Source organism: Podarcis tiliguerta (genome assembly GCF_965153285.1).
Source record: "Podarcis tiliguerta genome assembly, chromosome: 6".
NCBI classification, from domain to species: domain Eukaryota; kingdom Metazoa; phylum Chordata; class Lepidosauria; order Squamata; family Lacertidae; genus Podarcis; species Podarcis tiliguerta.
Window position 1 is genome coordinate 36634798 of NC_139539.1, and position 19805 is coordinate 36654602.

Consider the following 19805-nt stretch of genomic DNA (forward strand, 5'->3'; position numbering starts at 1 on the left):
CTCATCTAAGCCTTTTCTGCCTTAGGCATCATCACCAGGAAGTTCTCCATCAGTTCTACTTTTCATTTGTGTTTTCTCTCTCTCTCTCTTTTGCGAGATAAGTTGGGAAAGTATGGATACTACGTAGTTTGCAGTGGCTTAAATTTCTCCACTCATGATAGCCTTTTAAGCCCATGTCCTACCATCTGAAGAAGAACATTAAGTAACAGCTTTTACTGGATCAGTGTGCTGGTGAGCATAAGTAGACACAGCAATCATTTAATAAGTGGTAACTTTTCCACAGTGTACTTGTAAGCACCTAGTAAGCTTGTTGACTGCATCCTACTCAAAAATGTTTACCACACAGCTAAGGAGCTCAAGGTATTGTATATGGTTGTCCCTTCTCTATTTTAGTGTGGGCCTGCTGACCAAACCTCAGGGGCACGGGGTACCACTCAAAGTGCCCCATCAGAAGATCTACTGCAAGTCACCCCCAAACTAGCAATGGATCCCAATCTACCTTCTGCCCGCCTCTGTCTTACATTGCGTCTCATTTTATAGAAGCAAAATGGCAACTGCGTTCCATATATACCATACAAACTAAAGCCAAACCAACCTGCTACACATAGCAAATACTCACAAGAGGTAAGAAAGTCAACAAAGGTCGGACTCTTGGACGTGGCTTAAGTGTTGCTGTTCCAGAATCTGTCACTGAAGCAAAGCGATTATCCCCATAATAAATGCCGTCCACTTCACCTGAAACAAGAAAGAGAAGCAAGTTAGCAACAAAAGGCAAACAAACCGCACATTGTTTTGAAGGCGTGGCCGCGAACCCCATCACCTTGAGGGTAATGGGCAGAACTCCATGAGTTTATGTAAAAATCCATGAGTCACTGCTTAAATGGGTATCTTGGATCAGATAGCTATCAAGACGACAATTTAAGTTGGTCAAGCCTGTAATTTCTTCTGTATTGCTCCATATTGGAGCCACTTTTGTTTGTCCCCTGCAAACGGATCCTGCTTGTTATGTTTGACAGAGTGCCCAAGGATGTTCAGGGTTTGCTTGCATGGAAATCAAGTATCTCAGATGAACTGACTGTTAGAATAACAGGTACATCAGGGCACCAACAATTCAGAAGCACCTGAGATTTATAGAATCCCTTGGAGCTGAGGGTCTCTTCATAAGTTTTTGTAGAAGACCTAAGGGCCATTTGACACACTATACAGAAGCAAATAGGAGTTTGCTACTAAATGTAAACCTAGAGCTGCCATCAACTGAGCTCTCCATAGAATAGATAGATGACATGTGCTTGCAAATGTGTTGCTGGCATATCCATGCCAGCAAGAATACATACAGCAAGATAATAAAAGTGCTATCCAAAAAAATATGACATTTTAAAAATGTCATCTTTAAAAAAACACTTTAAAAAGCATATTCTCAGCTACATTCCTAAAATATATAATGGTTCAAATTCAACAGTCACCTATGAATGGCTTGCACTGGTATAAATTGTGACTAATGGTTGCATACTATTGGCAGTCCACCCATGTATATTACTGAAGGTAGCCACAATCTCTAAATATGCATGTATGACTTCTATCATTCATAAATGGTGCTGTTTTCATATGTTGTTGCTGTTCTCAGGTATCCTGTTAGCATTTAGCTTTTCCTTCAAGCAGCTTAAGTTAACTCATTAAACAACTCTTGTGAGGGAGGTTAGGATGAGAAGTAGTGGCTTCCTGAAGGTCACTTAGTGCAGGGACCTGTGGACCTCTGGATGCTGTAGGACTGCAACTCCCATCAGCCTCAGCCAGCATGGGGAATAGTCAAGGATGATGGGAGTTGCAGTCCAACAAATATTTAGAATCACAGGTTCATTGACATTCACATCCAAACACACAACATTGTGAAGGAGGATTCTCACCAAGGTACCTTCTGTTGAAATAAAATACTGTACTCTTATTTTACTATATGCTGTGCTGGGTCTCATGGATGCACAAAAAGCAATAGAAAAAGGAGTCCTGAAAGCCAAGCTCCAGAACACCCCACTTTTTTAAACTTTTTTTTTAAGTATGAGAATAAGGAATCTGGTGAAAATCTGGTAAAAAATACTATTCATTTATTTCCCCCATTCAATTTCTAGCATATAAAGCAGATGGCTGATTTAACTGATAGACCAGCTTCTGCTCTCAGTGGCCCTCAAATGGTGGCCTTTGGCTGATAGGCTTTGGCAGGAGAAGGGATGGGACTGTTGTGCCAGAGCGCAAGCAATGTGTCGCTAACCACACCATCCCCGCTGCTGCACACCCCCATGGGCAGGGAGTCTGTTTTCAATACACAAGCGCCTTGGGTTACTTTATCATTCAGGCACAGGCCACAGAGGGACAATAAGTCCCCAGTGTTGCTTGAGAATATCACTGCTTTCAGCTTTGCAGCCAGCACCCGCAGTGCCTTTTGTCTGGTGCCTTTGCAACAAACACCAAACACAGCAAGTGAATTCTTCTCAGACAAGTGAATTCTCCATTCAGTGAATTTAATAGAGTACACAGTAGGAGGTACAGGGTGAGGCTTTCCATGAAACTGCTGGGTTTTTCTTTGCCTGGCTGCTTCATTCTTTCCTAAGAACGGCACTGAGGAATGGAAAGAATTAGGAAACTATGCACGTGGTGACACCTGCGCCCTTCATAATTACCAGTAGAAATGTTCCTGCACAGCCCACTCATTGGGCAAACAGAGCATCATCCACTGGGCACCCAGGTTAGACAAGACAAATAGCTGCAGTGGCTCTTCCTCATGCCACTGCTGCAGCAGGCAAGGTAAGAGAGGGATAAAGCCAGGAACAGGAAACAATTCAGAGAGTGTAGAATGCAGATGGTTGAGACGTTTTGGTGCCTGGGGCAGAAAACTGAGAGGGTGGCAAGAAGATAATAAACAAGGTAGCAATCATTGACAAATGGCTGCCTTTTAATGTTACCCCAAATCTGGTCCTCAAGGCAGGTCACCCTTCTGTGCCTAAATGTAGGGACAGCCCTAGGGCACAACTTGGCTCCTCCATTCAGGTGCATCAAACATTATCGCTCTGTTAGTGCTAGAAAGGTGTTTGCTTTTGCATTTTATTATCTGACTTATGGGCCCCAGCTGGGACATTGGCTAATATCACAAGAGATATGGAAACAGATAAAAGAGCTGTAAGATTTTAACCAATTGGATTGGTATGAGTTTTAGCTACTTAGTTGATTAAATCAGTTGATTTCCCTACAAATATTTGTATGTAAGAAAACTTCTAAAACAAGAAGCATACTTTATGTTTGTGGATGATTGCCACATATGAGCAGAATGGAGGACACAGAAGGGTCCCCTCATCTGTGAAAGTGAACACAAAATTCCACTTTCAATATTAAGTTTTCCCAATAATATTTACTAAGAATACTCCTTTTTAAAAAATGCTGCCAGATTAATTGGGGTATAGTTTTAATCCATTATAATTTTTTAAGGCTACGCACACATATTCAGGAATAAATCCCATCAAAATCTGCAGAACTCCCAAATATACATGTTGATAGATTAACTCATTCAAAATTTCACTTCTATTAAAAGACATTGGAACAATACACTTTAAAACCAGCAACATCAAATTTCTTGATAACAGTGGTGGCGGCAGGCTAAAGTCAAGTCAACCTTCAAGTAAACTCAGTCAGTGCACCGCACAGCTTCCAAATAGCCTGCACCCCCTTTAAAAAAGGCTTATAAGATTGGCCTCTTAAGAAACAGTATTCCAAAGACAGGGGACAACCACAAAATATAGTTGCCACTGGAAGATCCCAGTTGTCATTACCAACCCAAAATAGTACTGAAGGGACAGCACATTACCACTGGGATGTGGAGGAGCCTTTACTTGGTTATCTAATATATTAAATTCTTATATAATATATCCTCCCAACACACTGCTAGCAGTGTAGTTCAGTGGTTGAATACACTGAGGAGTGCTTCAACCATTACACATTAATTTCATGGAAGCACTTTCACATAGGAAAAGGCATGAAAATCATGAGTAGATGGGTCCTGAGGGCAATACAGGTCTCTTGTGCCACTGTATGGGACCATGTTACTGCGTAGCCACAACTTTTGAGACCTTCCAATTACACCTCTGTAGTATGTACTGTACAACAGATGTTCATGTAGTCATCACTGATTGACACAAGATGGTATGCTTTCTGTTTCCTAAATCCATGTCCTTTCCACAAGAAACACATATCATTTTAAATAGCTCATGAACCAGAATTTAGGTCAACTACATTCTCCCTCTTAGTTTCCATTTTCCAACTATAGTAATAGTGACTAACCATACAGGGTAGGTGTGAAGGCAAACTTAATAAAACCTGTATAACATATTAAGAGCACAGTCCTATACATGTCTACTCAAAAATAAGCAAAGTTGCAATTCTGTATACACTTCACTGAGCTTAACAGGACTTAATTCTGAATAGAGATGTATAGAGTTGCACTGCAAGTCCTATTTTAAGTCAATGGGGCTCTGGGTTATATTTCAGTTAGAACTACCTTCTCTGTTCCCCAGTTTTACATTTTTAGTTTGCCTTTATCTTCTTTTTGGAAATTGTATTCATCTGTTGCATGAATACTTTTTGTGCGTTGCCCTAGAATCTTTTGCTGAAGACCAGTTAAGAAATGCAATCTGAACACAAAACACTTTCCTTTTATTCCTTTGTAGAAAGGGCCTATGCTACCTCTAGTCTGCCCTCCGTCTAGCTTCCTGATCTGATATTTACTCAATTTTTGTGCATGCAGCTGTATTATGGGAACTGCAGTCCACCAAAACGTCACTTCCTAACAGAGATAAACAATTTATAGTCTGCCCTTCACCAAATAAGCCCAAGGTGGGTTACAAAAACACCACATGAACAAATGATCACTAAATAGAAAAGAAATAAAACCACAGAATTAAAAAATAACGAAGTCAACAAAACAAAGAATGTGCAGTGTTGATACTGTCAATGCTATTGCTGCTGTCATGTTGCATTTACAAAATCACTGAAATATCCAGCCTTTTTAAAAAAAGGAAATAATAAAGAATCATGTTTCATTAAAAGGTTTTTGTAATCCTTTGGGATGAAAGGCAGGATATATACTGAAAAAATAACAATTATAATAATAATAATTATAATTTTCTCCTTAATATTTTGTAAACCGAGGCTTCTGACAATTAAGTGGTTATGAATTTTATGATGATGATTTGAATGCCCATGACTCCAAGGTTTTGGTATACCCCCAATCTGGAGGAAACAGAGTCTATATGCAATGTTTATTGTGAGGTCCCTGTCATGTTTAAACAAAAGCGTTTCTGGAGTCCTTGAGTCTCAGCAAATACCTGATGGTAATAGCTGCTGGAGCCAGTCCTGTTGGAAAGAGAAACTATTTGAAGTATCTGATCTCTTCTGTGGGCACAGACATCCTTCCTAAACATTATGTTAATTGTAACTACTCCCCTTGTAAAGCTGACAGGGGAGGAAACCTGATGACGGAATTGGTGTCAGAGCTGAGAATAGATCTTGGGGACTTCCTAGCTTCCATCCTTAAGCGCTTGCCTTGGGACCACACCTCTCTGAGCTGTTCTTTCTAGTAATCAGCACCACAACCTGTAATTTACTTTAATAAGGTTCTCAGCTGAACATGATGAATTAACAGGTATGATCAGCAGAGACAGTCCGCTTCTATAAACCCCACCTCTGCTTAAAGGGCTGCTCTGCAGCACTTTGCTACTGAGAAAGTGAATGTGTTAAAGTGAAGCAGAGAGGAAGGTGCAATGTGCAGAATATGCGCCATCAACCACAAAGCAGGATGGATTGCCACATGGAAAGAAAGGCCCACACCCAACCCTATCAATTACATTTCATTGCTGATTCAGCCTTAGAAAGACTGAGACGGAGAGTGGAAAGATAATTTCATTATCAGCCAGAGTGCCACATTCCCTGAAGCCACATGGCAGCAGTGGACAGGGTAAGAGCATGAAGCAGGGCCAGATTTAGGCTTGATGAGGCCCTAAGCTACTGAAGGTAATGGGACCCTTTATATGTCCAGCTGTCCTTTGTCAACAACAAATTGTCGCTGTTTTTTGTGTTGAATATATGGTATATGGTAATTTATGGACCTAATAGGTATCTAAAGCCATTTGTGCATGCAGAATGTAGGCACCCTACATATAGGAAACCAGTGATATTTTAGGGAGCAGGCTAGCAAGCAGAGCCCATTACTTACATCATAGGAGCCTACAGAACACAAAACACTGTTGCTGTATGTAAGTTTTATTTTATTTGTTTTTTTATCTTATATTTTGGAAATGTACATCCAGGTGTTTTTTTCCTTTAATTTTTTTGGGGGCCCCCAAGAGAGTGGGGCCCTAAGTTATAGCTTGTTTAGCTTATATGTAAATTCGGCACTGGGTGAGAGGCAAAGTGGACAGAACAAAAGATGTGATTATACAACAAGAAACATTTCAACCATGCAGAAGTCAGAGCTTTACACACACACACACACACACACACAAACACTTTTCCAGGCAGACAAACAAGAGGCCTTATCACCATTCAAGGACGGCCAGGCAAAAGCACTCAGGAAGAGCAGGGATAACATGTGTGGATGAATATAATAGTTCCCTACCCCTGCATGAAAAGATTAAGTCAGCAAAGGTATACATACACACAGTGTCAAACCATAGGCTGAGACAGCTTCCAGCCACTTGTCCTAGCAATGGACATTTGTGTAGAAATTGCAGCACACATTTCTCGCTAATGCAAGAAGAAAAGCTGGGCATATGCTTCTCAAGGTGATACCTGTTTCTATTTATTTTTGCCTTACTCACTAGCTTGAAGCTGAAATTCTTCAGATACCTGGTTGTCTGGGCTGTCATGATATTAGAGGTTACTGACACCCAAAGTCTATGACTCTTTTGCCCGGCTTCCTTTCTAGATGGCCAAATTAAGCTTTAAAAAGGGAGCAGATAATCAGGTTAACCTTGAAGTTAACAGTCTGGGTGAGGTTCCTGCGTGCTACAAATAGCCTCATCATAACATTAATTCAACACGTCTTCAAAAAGAAGGTTTCCTCTAAATTGACTGCATGAGAGAAGGAAGTCAACCCAAGCTGATGGCAATAAACCAGTTGGCATAATGTTTTCAACACATCTCCAAACTGCAGCTTATCACTTCTTCCATCCATTTTTAGAACCTTTTCTGAAAAGGTGGCAAATTATAATTTGGATGTCTGTTTGTCGCAGTTGGATCACATCCAAGGTACACCAAATGATATGAGGTAATATTGCACCAGTCACATGACTAGTTTAATTCCTGTTGTGTTGGTCACTACATGAGAACCTGTCCCATATATTCCCCAAGTGTTATGTTTATGTTATTGATCAAATTCTTAAAATGCTTATTAGGGAGTAAGGAAGATTGAATGGAATGGCATTTATGACTGAATAACCATGAATACGATTGTGCCACATGGCTAGAATCCTGTGCACACTTACCTAGGAATAGTCTGCTGTACAATCTACATCTTCTAAACCAGTTTCATTCTTTGCTTACTAAATTGCACTGGCCTTGTACATAATGCATGAGAATTATATGTACCATGTACAGCCCGTATTTCTTATCTCATGGCTGTGCAATCTAGAGGCTCCAAGGTTTTCACAAACTCACAAAAAGGTTCTCTGTGAGCTGCTCTCTTTACCTATACAGCAGTGTAGTCTCTGCCCACACAGACTCTATTCAGGTGGCTCGTCTGCCTTTCTATGTTGCAACAGCTTGCCAAAGGCAGGTTTAGGGTGCCGTGGGAAAACCAGGCAGCTGTAGAATCCACCAACCTGTCCCCATCTTTCATTCAATGCCCTCACCTGGAGACCAGGTGCCTTAAGAAACTTTGATGCAGCATTGTATCCAGTTTTTAAGGATGTGTGAGATGAACTGCATCTATATCCTTCTAGTAGGAAGTTGTTTGCTGAAAAACTGCATCTATACAAACCTTGCAAAAACAAAAAACCAAGGTGCCAAGAAATGATCTGGTGCAGAAACGTCCCTGTGCAGAAAATGTCCCTATGCAAACAGCAAGGGTGCTTCCAGACTGCCACTATTCAATCCACATACTGGCAAATTCAAGTTGTGCATTCATAGTGGAATGGGAGGTCTTGCACAACAAACTCACTTTCCCAGAAAATCGGACTTTTTGTAATAAGAAAAGCAATGGGAAAATGCACTCAAAGGTGTGGGATACCACTTGCTTTGATGCAACATCATGCAACCTCCCTGCAGTCAAGGAAAGGAATGTTCATTAAATAGCCAAAATCATTTAATCTCTCTGCAAACAAATGGGGTTGAATGCTCAGCAAACATGTCATCTGCTTCAGCTCATCTGCTACTTAAGGAATGGCCAGTAAAATAACAACAAAGAGATAAGTACAGAATTAAGGTGGTTTTAAGGACCAAATATATGCAACTCACTTTGTGAAACAGTTAGTATAGGGTTGCCATTCGTCTTGAATTTCCCAGACATAGCCAGAATAACTTTGGCCAAAAAAGGCTCAACAACCTTTGTGTCCAGATCTTCTTCACTTTTTGAAATATGGCAGCCCTAAGCTGGTAGTGAATGCTTAACTAGGCATGCCATATGTCCGGATTTGTGGGTGTCAGGAATTCTACTTTTTGAAATATGGCAACCCTATGCTTAACCCCTTCACGTCCCATCATTTCTTGGCTCTAAATTCCCTCCAGTGTCTTCCACCAAGATGTTAAAAAGGGGACAAAAATGCATTTGACACTGGAGGTGGGGAGATAGAGTGGGAAAATAGGAGGCAGAAAATGACTCCCATATTGGAGAGGAACTGAACTCCAAAGAAGTCTTTGGGAGTCTGTCTACCCCTATTCCCTTTGCTAGGTTAAATACACCCTTTACTTTAGATCATTTACTGTGTTAAGCTCTCTGGACAAATCCTCATGAGCAAGACCTGTGCCAAGCAGCTGGCCTGGATTGAGAAAGAGGCTGAACATTGGAGAGACAGGGCACTCCTGTGAACCAAAAGCTATGATACCCGTACTGACACCCGTATGGGCATGTCTGTTCAGCATGTGAGTCAGCTGCAAAAACCAACTTGAATAACATGACAGAACTCAGCTGGCTTTCTCCAGGTTTTGGTATATTTGGCCAAGGTCTACGCCTCCAAGATCATTGACAGTCCACAGATCCTCACACCATCCCTGCCCAAGGCAGTAAGAACTGCCAAAGTCCTGCAGGGACTGAAAAGAAGCAAAAGTCCCTGTCAATCTTTGCTCCGCTAGTGCAACCTCAAATTTCAGATTCCAACAGGTTTGTCCACTCGATATGAGAGCACCACAGAACTGGCTTCAGTCTTATACAGGAAGCTGGGGTCCTGGCTGACTCCAGCTACAAAGCCTGCTGCAGAAAGTACCAGAGACCATCTCCCTGGAAGTCCTGAAAAAACTGATCCCTGCTCTTAAGTTGGACCTTTCCCATCTGTTCCAGGAAGGGAGAGTCCTGACCAAGTTCAGTGCTGAAGGCTGCCTCTGTTGCTCCTGGTGCTTAGAGATTTGGGTTCCATACACACCATAAATTTAAAGCAGCCCCTGCAAAAAAGAATCCTGGGAACTGTAGTTTGTTAAGGATGCTGGGAATTGTTAGGAGTTACCTGGGAGAAGTGAACTAGTTTCCAGGGTTCTTGGGGTGGGAAATGTGCTCCAAATTTATGGTGTGTGCAGACCCCGACAGGGGTATTATTTAGGGGTTATTGTTGGGGTCAAGATTTGGCTTCAGAGATGTATTATTTTTGCTCTTATCTGCATTACGCTCTTGTATTTTTATTGGTAGACCTTATGATGAATGATCAGTGGATTGTTTAATTTTATTGTAGATTGATTGATAGGAGAAGTTTTCCTTAGCCTGTTGTTCATATGACTGTACTTGTTAGTGCATTCTCTTCTTATAATGTTGTTGGTGTTATTAGCTGCTTTGAGCACGATTTATCATGGGAAAGTGGCATACAAATAAACTATGATGACGACAATCCCTTTAGAAATAAAAAAGGCCCAAAATCTACTGAAAGCAGAATCAACAAGGAGTTGCAACTGGTGAAATGGGCTGTGGTCTACAAAAGCTTTTGGCATGATAAATCTGTTAGTCTTTAAAAGATACCACAAGCATCTTTTGCACAAGGAAAAAGTCTCTTGTGCAAGAGACAGTACAGAAGAACATTGCTGTGGCTTGCATTTGTCCAGTTCCACTGAATGCAGAACCATACAACCTCGGAGCGCTTCCACATTGTCCCTATTTTCAGGTGGGATTCAATCAAATACCGGCAAATTCTGGTTGTGTGGTTAAAATTGATTTGGAACTCTTGCGCAAAAAACTTGCCTCGGAAACCTGCCTTTTTGCAGTAAGAGAAAGGATGGGGAAATAAATACACTGTAAAGTGTGCGGTAACATTTCCTTGATGCAATGTTGTCTAGTCTCCTCGTAAACAAATCAGAATGAATGCTCAATAAACGGCCAATATTATCTAATCTCCCCGTAAGCAGATCAGAATGAGCACTAAGGAAACAGGTTGTCTGGAAACAACCTCAGTTAATGTGCGGCTTCGCAAACTAAGCCACCTTGAGTCAGGAAAACACGACAAAGCCTTCCGGAGACTGACAAAGAAAACTGTCAGGCACAATGGGCAACTGCTGCCACTCTAGTTTCATATCTCATCATGGGAGAAGTCAAACAAAGAGGGGGTTCAGGGCATTAGATCAGTGAATGCTCTCAGAGAAGAGTGTAAACAGCCTCCCAAAAATAAAAAGTGGCTTCAGTTAAATCAATCCACATACTGGTAAATACACACAGCCTACTTGTCCTCTATTTCCCGGTTCAGTAAAATAAATCAAAAGTCTGTTGAAGGGTCAAGGAGGACCTGCACCTTTGCTAGCTGTTTGAGTATCCTTAGCCCCGCCCCCTGCCACAATGACTTTGATAGTTTCACTAGGAATGGTGATTGTCATTAAAAGTGTGGGCATATCGCTTTCAGATATAAATAAATAAGTGAATGTGCCCTGTGCTCTCAGTTCATTAGCATGACCATTTGGTAGGACCCTATTTCACTTATTATTCCTCACGTTCCAGTTTTATGCATAAACACTGAACACAAAGCACAGGACACATTTATTTAGAATCATGAAATTATTATTTTTAGAGTAGGGACCTTGGAAATCATCCTGTCCAATCGCTTGCCTGTGTAGGAATGTTGCCGCGATAACATCCCTGACTGACAGCCAACCAGTCTCTGCTTAAATACGTGCAACAAAGGACAGCCCAACATCAGATATTTAAACATCCCCAGAAATGATAGACATTGCAGATGTTCTTTGAATACGCCGGCCACAGTAGAACATATTCTTTTCCACTGTCCATTGTACAACCAGCTACACAAACATGTGCTATCCCCTTTTTTGGGTAGTCTAACATCATGGCACAATGAAAATATCAGATTCTATCTGTCTGACATTAACCCGGAAGTAACTGCAAGGGTGGCTGAGTTTTTATCAATAGTATCTCTAAGAGTGGTAAGTGGCACTATTTAGGAGGAAGAAACTCCAATGAATATCCTGGTTATTTCATATTTTTACATGGCTGTTTCTTTGTACATATATATATATAATATGGATGTTTTATGATGGCCTACATGACCGGGTGGCACTGTGGGTTAAAGCCTCAGCGCCTAGGGCTTGCCGATCGAAAGGTCGGCGGTTCGAATCCCCGTGGCGGGGTGCGCTCCCGTTGTTCGGTCCCAGCACCTGCCAACCTAGCAGTTCGAAAGCACCCCCGGGTGCAAGTAGATAAATAGGGACCGCTTACTAGCGGGAAGGTAAACGGCGTTTCCGTGTGCGGCTCTGGTGCTGGCTCGCCAGAGCAGCTTCGTCACACTGGCCACATGACCCGGAAGTGTCTCCGGACAGCGCTGGCCCTTGGCCTCTTTGAGTGAGATGGGCGCACAACCCTAGAGTCTGTCAAGACTGGCCCGTACGGGCAGGGGTACCTTTACCTTTACTTTTACATGACCTAATAAAGGTTTGGTGAAGGAAGGAAGGAAGACAGCCCAGTATCCACCAAGGCAGTCAGTTCCATTGCCAAACAGCTCTTGCTGTTTCTCCTGAAGTGCACCCAAAATCTAGTCCCTTTTCTTTTCCATTCCACTCATTCTAGTCCTACCCTCTGAAGCAAGGAAAAACAAGTTAGTTTTACCCCACACTGTCATTGCCAAACTTATTTCAAAATGATTAGAACTAAGAGGGTAGGGCTGTGCATGGCCCCCTGATCCTATTTGGGACCTGATCTGTTACTGATCTGATTTGGGATGGTCCAGGCCCAACCCAGATATGGGTCGTGAGCTAGATAGGGGGCCTGGCACAGTTTTCAACTGATTAAACATGCAGTTGAGTAGGGGAGAAGGAAGTGGCTGAAGCTCAGATGCATTAGTCCCTTCCTTTCACAGCTGCAAAAGCTGATACAATGCTTTAGCTTTTTCATGACAGACAGGATCCAACCAGGACTTTCTTCAATCCACTCTGGCCAAATCTTGGGTCAACCCAAATCAGCCTGAATTGGTTTGTGATCCAGCCAGAGAAGTTGCACAGCACCAGTAGAAAATGCTAATCGACCTTGTTAGGAAAGTGGGATTCACATCTACTCTTTCGCTATTTCCTAGTTTGTTTGCAGAGAGCTGTTTATTGTGTATTGGGTTCTCCTCAATCCTGCATCCCCCCCCCCCCCCAGTGTCCACACAAAGCCATTGAACAGTCACTATTACCTAAATGCCTGATTTTCCCCCAAACGTGCTTCTAGTCATTCTGAAAACTCTAAAATTGCCCTTCCCCATACGGTCATGGTTAAAAATGAAAGAGTAAATGTTTTTGGCCCTAAAAGGAACATTTGAGCAGCATCCTCAGCAATAAGCATCCACAATGCCCAAATTGTTACTTGGAGAGAGGAGGTAACAAACAGTTATGCTTGTTGCTTGTTGAGGATATAAAGAAAAAATGGTGAAATAATGGGTAGGTGTACATCTATGTTGTGTCAGTATAGCTCAGTTGGTAGAACATGGCACTCTTAATCTCAGGGTTGTGGAGTTGAGCCTCATGTTGGGCAAAAGATTCCTGTGTTGCAGAACACTGGACTACATGACCCTTCCAACTCTATGATTTGCTGCATTGCTCATGCGAGGTGTAGCTTTCTCTTTATGCCAACTGCATCCATAGCTTTAAGGGAGGTGTAGCAGAGAGGGCGGGGCCAGGGACTAGATTCAGGAATCTCTGAGTCAGTGACACACACAAGCCCACACCCATCTCCGGTTGGGTAACCTGTGTTTACTTTGCAACTCATCAGACACAAACTAAGGTGGGGATTAAAGCATTCAATCTCTTTTAGCCCATGCAGCATGAAAAGCATGCAGCAAACATTTAAGGTGGTTGTATAACACAGGCCTAGGGTAACCTCAGTGCTATCTTGACCCACTGGTGCTCCTCAAATTGGGAGGTTCTTCAAGGTATCTCAGTAGAAGTCAGTACATACTTGGGACAGTTCTGCATAATTTTCCCACAGTGGTCCACAGCAAATCACAGGTGGCCGCTGGCCAGAGCCATCCTCACAGACACCCCCTTCCTTTTATGTGCATGTTTTGCTCTGTTTTGACTGGATAAGGAGTGGGGGTTTCTTGCTCTGGGTGGGTGTTGGCAACCACTCAGAGTGAGAGCACGGATTTGTTTGAGAGTGGGGGCGAAAGGTGTTAAGTTACTCAAAAGCCACAGAGTGAGTCTGTTGGCACAGAGTGGGTCCTTTTGTTAATATACCAGCAGGTAACTGCTTGGCTTTGAATATATTGGTGATTGGATTTGGGGATGTACCCGTAGGCTGGTTGATACAAATGGGTTCTGACAGTTTATTCCCCCAACTCAATCTTGCATATCAAACTGCATTGATAGCAGCCATTTTCATAATGGCAGGGTGGTAGAAACTTTTGGCAGCTGTTGAGATGGCGGGATGGTGGTGGGGAGACTGTTGGCCACTGCAGAATGTGTCCACACACAGTCCATCTGGAGCAAATATTTTTTTGTACAATGTTCTTAATGAGATGGACTCCAGGGAAGGTGGGAGAAAGCCACATTTCTTATTTGAACTGACCATATGGCAAGCTTACCAGCACGTTCTCCAAGGGCATGGAGGACAACACAAAGATAACGCTCAGGGCAGACTCCCCTCACCTGGTGGCCTTCAGAAGATTTTTGACTACATTTCCCATTATCCCACATCCTTGGCCATGCTGCCTTGCATTGCCTGGAGTCCAAAACACATGAATGGCAGCAGGATGAGGAAGGTGAACTCAGACCATCCAAAATCAAGTGAGCTAAAATAATGCGTTCTAAGCCATTTACTAAGGGGGCCCAATGTTTTGTTTGTTTGTTTGCTTCCTGCCCTTCACTCTAAGGTCAGGTTACAACTTTAAAACACAATATTAAAAACAATTTAAAACAACTGTCATAGGAGCATAGGAAGGTGTCTTCTCCTGAGTGAGATTCATCTGGCTCAATACTGTCTGCACGGACTGGCAGTGGCTCTCCAGCATTTAAGAGAGGGGACATTCCCAGCCCTGTCTGGAGATTGAACTTTGGATCTTCTTATTACAAAGCCAATGCTCTATCACTGAACTGCAGCCCTTCCCAAAATTGCTCCTACTTCATTGCTGTTGCTATTAAACTAATGCTGAATTTACACAGTTTTTAACCTACTCACACGGTTTTCTTTCTTTCAGGATTGACATTGCATACCCTAACTGAGGCTTCTTGATTCAATAGAGACAGAACCACACCACACTTCTTGTTTTTTGCAGTTATTGTTGGGCCAACTGGTCCATCCCCCTCTCCATCCTAGAACTTATTTTAGAATGACATTTGTCACACAGCTGGAACTTGGGAAAATGCTGCACCCCACTGGAATCTGCTGTCTGAAATGACAGCTTCTCATTGCCTTGTGTAAGAAGGCCTATCTTGATTCAACAATATTTAGGTTTCTGCATGTTTATTACGTAACCCAAAGGACACCCACAGCCCAGAAAAAGGAAGCGTGCATGGACGGGAAACAAGAACAGCAGCAGAGAACAGGAAGAAGAGCAACAGATAAATCCTGAGGGTGCAATATTATTATTATCGTTCAGTCTTTGCCCACCACATGGGAAATCCTGGACACAGAGCTCTGCGATTCTGCAAAGCATCCTATAAAGATCAGATACCAGAAAGAAGCTTTAGCACCTATAAGAGCTCCAGTGTTGGCAGATACTGCCTCAGACTTGGAGCACAACTTATTAATTAAACACTGTGTAACTTTTTTTTCCCCCACAGCAAAGAAGTGACTCATTCTTTGAACTAGAAGCAAGCCAAAGGGCAAAGCTTCACATTTCATTTCATCCCAGAGAATTTGATTCTCCCTTATTATTACTTAGGTCTCCCTTTCATCTGAAATGTCACAGTCCCGGACACTGCGACAAAGTCAGTGCCACTGCCTAGCGTGAACCACACACAGCTACAAGTTTCGCAACACTGGTGGCCTCCAAAGGCGCCATCTATGAAGAACTCGGCTGCACACCCTCCATTTGTTCCAACAGCTCTTGTGTGGGATTTCTAACACTCAGCCTGTTCAGACACTATTCAGAGTTGGCACCCACCCATCTGAGCCTCCAGTTTGCTGTTCCACAATTACAAACTTCAAGAGAATAAATACAATATGCCGAATAAACACATCTGCTGCTGTCAACACCAGAGAGACCTACCAGATATCCCCGTAAAAGCTCCCTTTGGGTTTCAGTCAATGCTAACTCTAATCTCCCGCATAAAAATATGTCAGAGATTTATTTACAACTGTCTGGTGGATCTGCTACTTGTCTTACGCTCCATTACACCCATATTCCTGCTCTACAGGAGACTTGCTGAAATCTGCACATTCTTCTTGGGTTGTTTTTTTTTAAAAAAGAGAGTGGATCACAGGCTGCTAATTTAGTTTTGCAGGTTCCAACAAGTTTCTCCTTAATCCAGTCATTCCTACCAAAGGCTGTTGTTTTCCGACTGCACGGCTTATTAATAAAGCTTTCTCAAGGCCCCGGTGGAAGTATCCAGAGCAACATCAAAGCTGCGCACCCCACCTCTGAGTGTGCCAGTAGCCCCCCACAGTTGAACATCCTACAAGCTGAAGCCTGATTTGGGGGTGGGGTGGATAGTGGAAGGGCAAACAGGCTCCTCCGAGTCCTCTCCCTGAAAGCTCAAAACAAAAGAGAAGCCATACTGACCAGTTCTCGCCAGGTTGTCAGTGGTGACCTCCTGTGTGAAGATCCAAGGGGGGTTGGTGACGTAGAGGGAAGTGGTGGAATTGTTGCTGGCATGTTTTTTCCCGAAGAGCCTGCTAATAGTCCCCTGCACAGAGTGATTCTTCTTCATCCTGACTGCTGCCTTCTCCGGCGTGTCTACAAACGCTCCCTCTAGCAAAACATATTTCCACTTTGCTCAGCTACCACCCAGCACACAGAGCTCCAGCAGGTGCTCGTCTGCTGAGCTAACTTTTCAGCTTCTTTAAAAGCTCAGCCACCTGAGCAGGTAGAGAGGGCTGGCTGCTCTCACCTGGCCACACCCCGTAGCAGCTCCTTTGCTCACATTCTTTCCGTGCTGCTACAATAAGCCATTGTTACACCCAAGGCAGCTCTTAAGCCTAGGAGCTCGTAGAGGTCTTCCCTAAGGCATTGCCATGTCCAACGGGGACTGAAAGGTTTACGATGTTTCCTGGTTTAAAAAGCAAAACGCAGCAAAACCCAGAATGCCTCCCAGGTTTTTAGAAACAAAGCCAAATAAATAAAAAGCATTGGTCTCAAACACATGAATTCTCCGACTGACCACACCAGTATTGATTTACTAATATTGATTTAGGATTATCACCTTTCCTGTTTGGTAAGTCTCAGAAAAAGTTACGTTTCTAAAGCTGTGTGTGTGTGTGTGTGTGTGTGTGTGTGTGTGTTCTATAGCTACAGACAGATAAATATTAGTTTTAAACAATGATATAAAATATACAACTGTAAGAACTTCCTACTTATCCACAGTCACTGCATTTTTCCTTTTGTAAACTCTACAGAAGCTTGAGCTAAGGCTTTGGTCAACCTCCCCAAGGCTAGGAAACAACTTCTGGAAAATTCTCTCCTTGCAAAATATATTTTTCTTTTTTAAAATTGACTTTCAGAGGGAATATTGAAAAGGTTGCTTTCACAATGAGAGAGGTGAAAGAGGTCTACAGAAATGCTCTCTTCACGAAGACTCATCTCCATCCCCTCCATCATGTTTAACACATGTCAACACCTGCTATTTCCTCATCACATGGCCATTTCCCTGTCTACATGAGCCTCCCCCAGGAAATGTGTTGTGATGTCCCCCCATGAAATTATGAAGGGCATCTTTACTGTACATTAAATTATGGCATCAGAGACAAGTAACCAACAGGAGGTGTTTGGGGGAAGTAAATCAGAAGATCTCCTGTGGCTTCTGAAATGTGTATTAGTGTGGTCACTCCATTTGGGAGCTTCTGTGTCCCTACAAAGCATGGCGGGTGGCACTGTGGTCTAAACTACTGAGTCTAGGGCTTGTGGATCGTAAGGTCAGCAGTTCGAATCCCTGTGATGGGGTGAGCTCCCGTTGCTCTGTCCCAGCTCCTGCCAACCTAACTGTTCGAAAGCATGTCAAAGTGCAAATAGATAAATAGGTACCACTCCGGTGGGAAGGTGTTTCTGTGCACTGCTCTGGTTTCACCAGAGGCGGTTTTGTCATGCTGGCCACATGACCTGGAAAAACTGTCTGTGGACAAACATTGGCTCCCTTGGCCAGTAAAGCGAGATGAGCGCCACAACCCCAGAGTTGTTTGTGACTGGACTTAACTGTCAGGGGTCCTTTACCTTTTTATGTCTCTACAAAGTCTCCAGATTGTTAGTACTGAGCACTGTGAATCTGCAAATTCATATTTAAAAAGCAGAAGTAGAGCACAATCTGCATTGCAATGTTTGGAATCCAGTTTCTTCATTTGAATTTCAAACTCAAATTTTTAATCCTGAAACTCACATTTTGGTGCATCTTCACTTACTTCAGCAGAAAAATTATAAAGGAGAGTGGAAAGGCTGTCCTGAAATTCTCCACCTTATTTGCCAGTGTCAAAATTGTGTGCAATGATGGGAATCACTTCACCAAATGTTCTGTCAGAGGAGGAGGAATTTTCCACTTTCTTTGTGAGTGAAGTTTGATCTTTGTGGTGGCAGTAGCACAGTTTCTTTCCTCCTTTTTTCTAAGGTTTGTTTTGCTGCTGTTGTGGTAACTGCACTGGCAGCCTGGCCACCGTTATGTTCTCTTCACAGTGAGCTGGACCTGGGATCATTCCAGGACATTGTGATGGTGGTGAGGAATTGTGACCAAAAAAATGGTAATGAATATTCAGAAAATGTTTGGCAAAACAACCTTTTTTTCCTAAGAGTTGAGAGTGAGAAAAATAAAGTTTTCCTCAGAAAAATATATTTGGATAAATTTTGGGCATGTTCTAAAAAAATTCTACTGACGAGTTCAGTTAAACATGTTAACATCTTTTCCACAGTTCCACCTCAGGTACCAGCTGTTATGGCTACTTCATTGTGTCAATTGGGCCAAATTAAAAAGATGAGAATACATGTGGGAATCTTTTCACATTTGAACTCATCACACTTAGAACAAGCAAAAGGCTTGTTCTTCTTTATTATTTCAAAATTCCGATTCACTTTTTGTAAATTTGAGAAACCCAACAATCCACAAGCTCATGAAGGAATACAGACTGAAGAAAATATTATGGCAATGAGGCAGCTTTTACCGTAAGAATACCCCCCCCAACTTAACACTATATTTCTGTCTCTTAATCCAGGGGTGGACAGATAGCACGCCATTGGTAGGCTATTGGCCAGCAAGTGCAATTTCAGCAAGGTACATAAAGGATTCCACAATCACATAATATGAAGGTCCCTATTAAAGGTCTGGGAAAAATATAAAGAGTTACTGGAACCTAAAACTCCGTGGTGGATATCACCTGTTGCAGCATTGTCACTCAAAATGTCCTCAAAGAAAGGAATATGGCCAACATATAGAGAACTATTAATTGAACAGGAAGGAAAATTAAAATTGAAAGAGCATGACAAAATAAAGGAATATCTACAGAGTTGGTTGCACCATAGACAACTGAATGAAATTTTTAAAGAGGATAATAAAAAAGGATTTGCCTATTCAGTTTCCAAATTCCAAAGGGATGTTATAGATGATAACTCTAAACTGTTAAAAAAAGGCATATGGCATACTTCTGGAATGAGAAACTAAAAATGAGGAAGTGAAATCAGTAATGATTAAATGGGCACAGGATATTGGGCATAATATACAATTTGATGACTGGACAAAACTTTGGAAAGTGGACTTGATGTTTACGGATTGTATATTGTTACAAGAGAATTATATGAAGATGATGTACAGGTGGTATGTTACACCAACACAATTGGCAAGAATGTATAAAACAGAACAAATAATTATTGGAGATGTAAAGACGGGGAAGGTACCTTTTACCATATGTGGTGGGAGTATAAGAATATTCAAATCTTTTGGGAAATGATATATAATGAATTGAAAAAAATATTTAAAATGACATTTATTAAAAAACCAGAAGCTTTTTTGATAGGAAT

General features: G+C 42.2%; 1 protein-coding gene across 3 annotated transcripts in view; it reads right to left on the bottom strand.

Annotated features, from left to right (window-relative positions):
- LOC310679278 (uncharacterized protein C6orf132) overlaps positions 1-18438 on the bottom strand; it is a 42300-nt gene extending 23862 nt beyond the window's left edge. The window contains exons 1-2 of one of the 3 annotated variants that reach the window (XM_083444259.1): positions 18203-18438; positions 620-735 (exon numbers count right to left, since the gene is read on the bottom strand). Coding sequence is in view for 1 of the 3 variants with exons in the window: in XM_083444258.1 (XP_083300384.1) it covers positions 620-735; positions 16374-16521 (264 nt within the window). In the remaining 2 variants the exon portion in view is untranslated. Of the gene's footprint in view, positions 1-619; positions 736-16373; positions 16868-18180 lie in introns of those variants that run through there. The other 2 variants (XM_083444260.1, XM_083444258.1) reach the window with 2 other exon arrangements.
- Positions 18439-19805: the final 1367 nt, after the last annotated feature.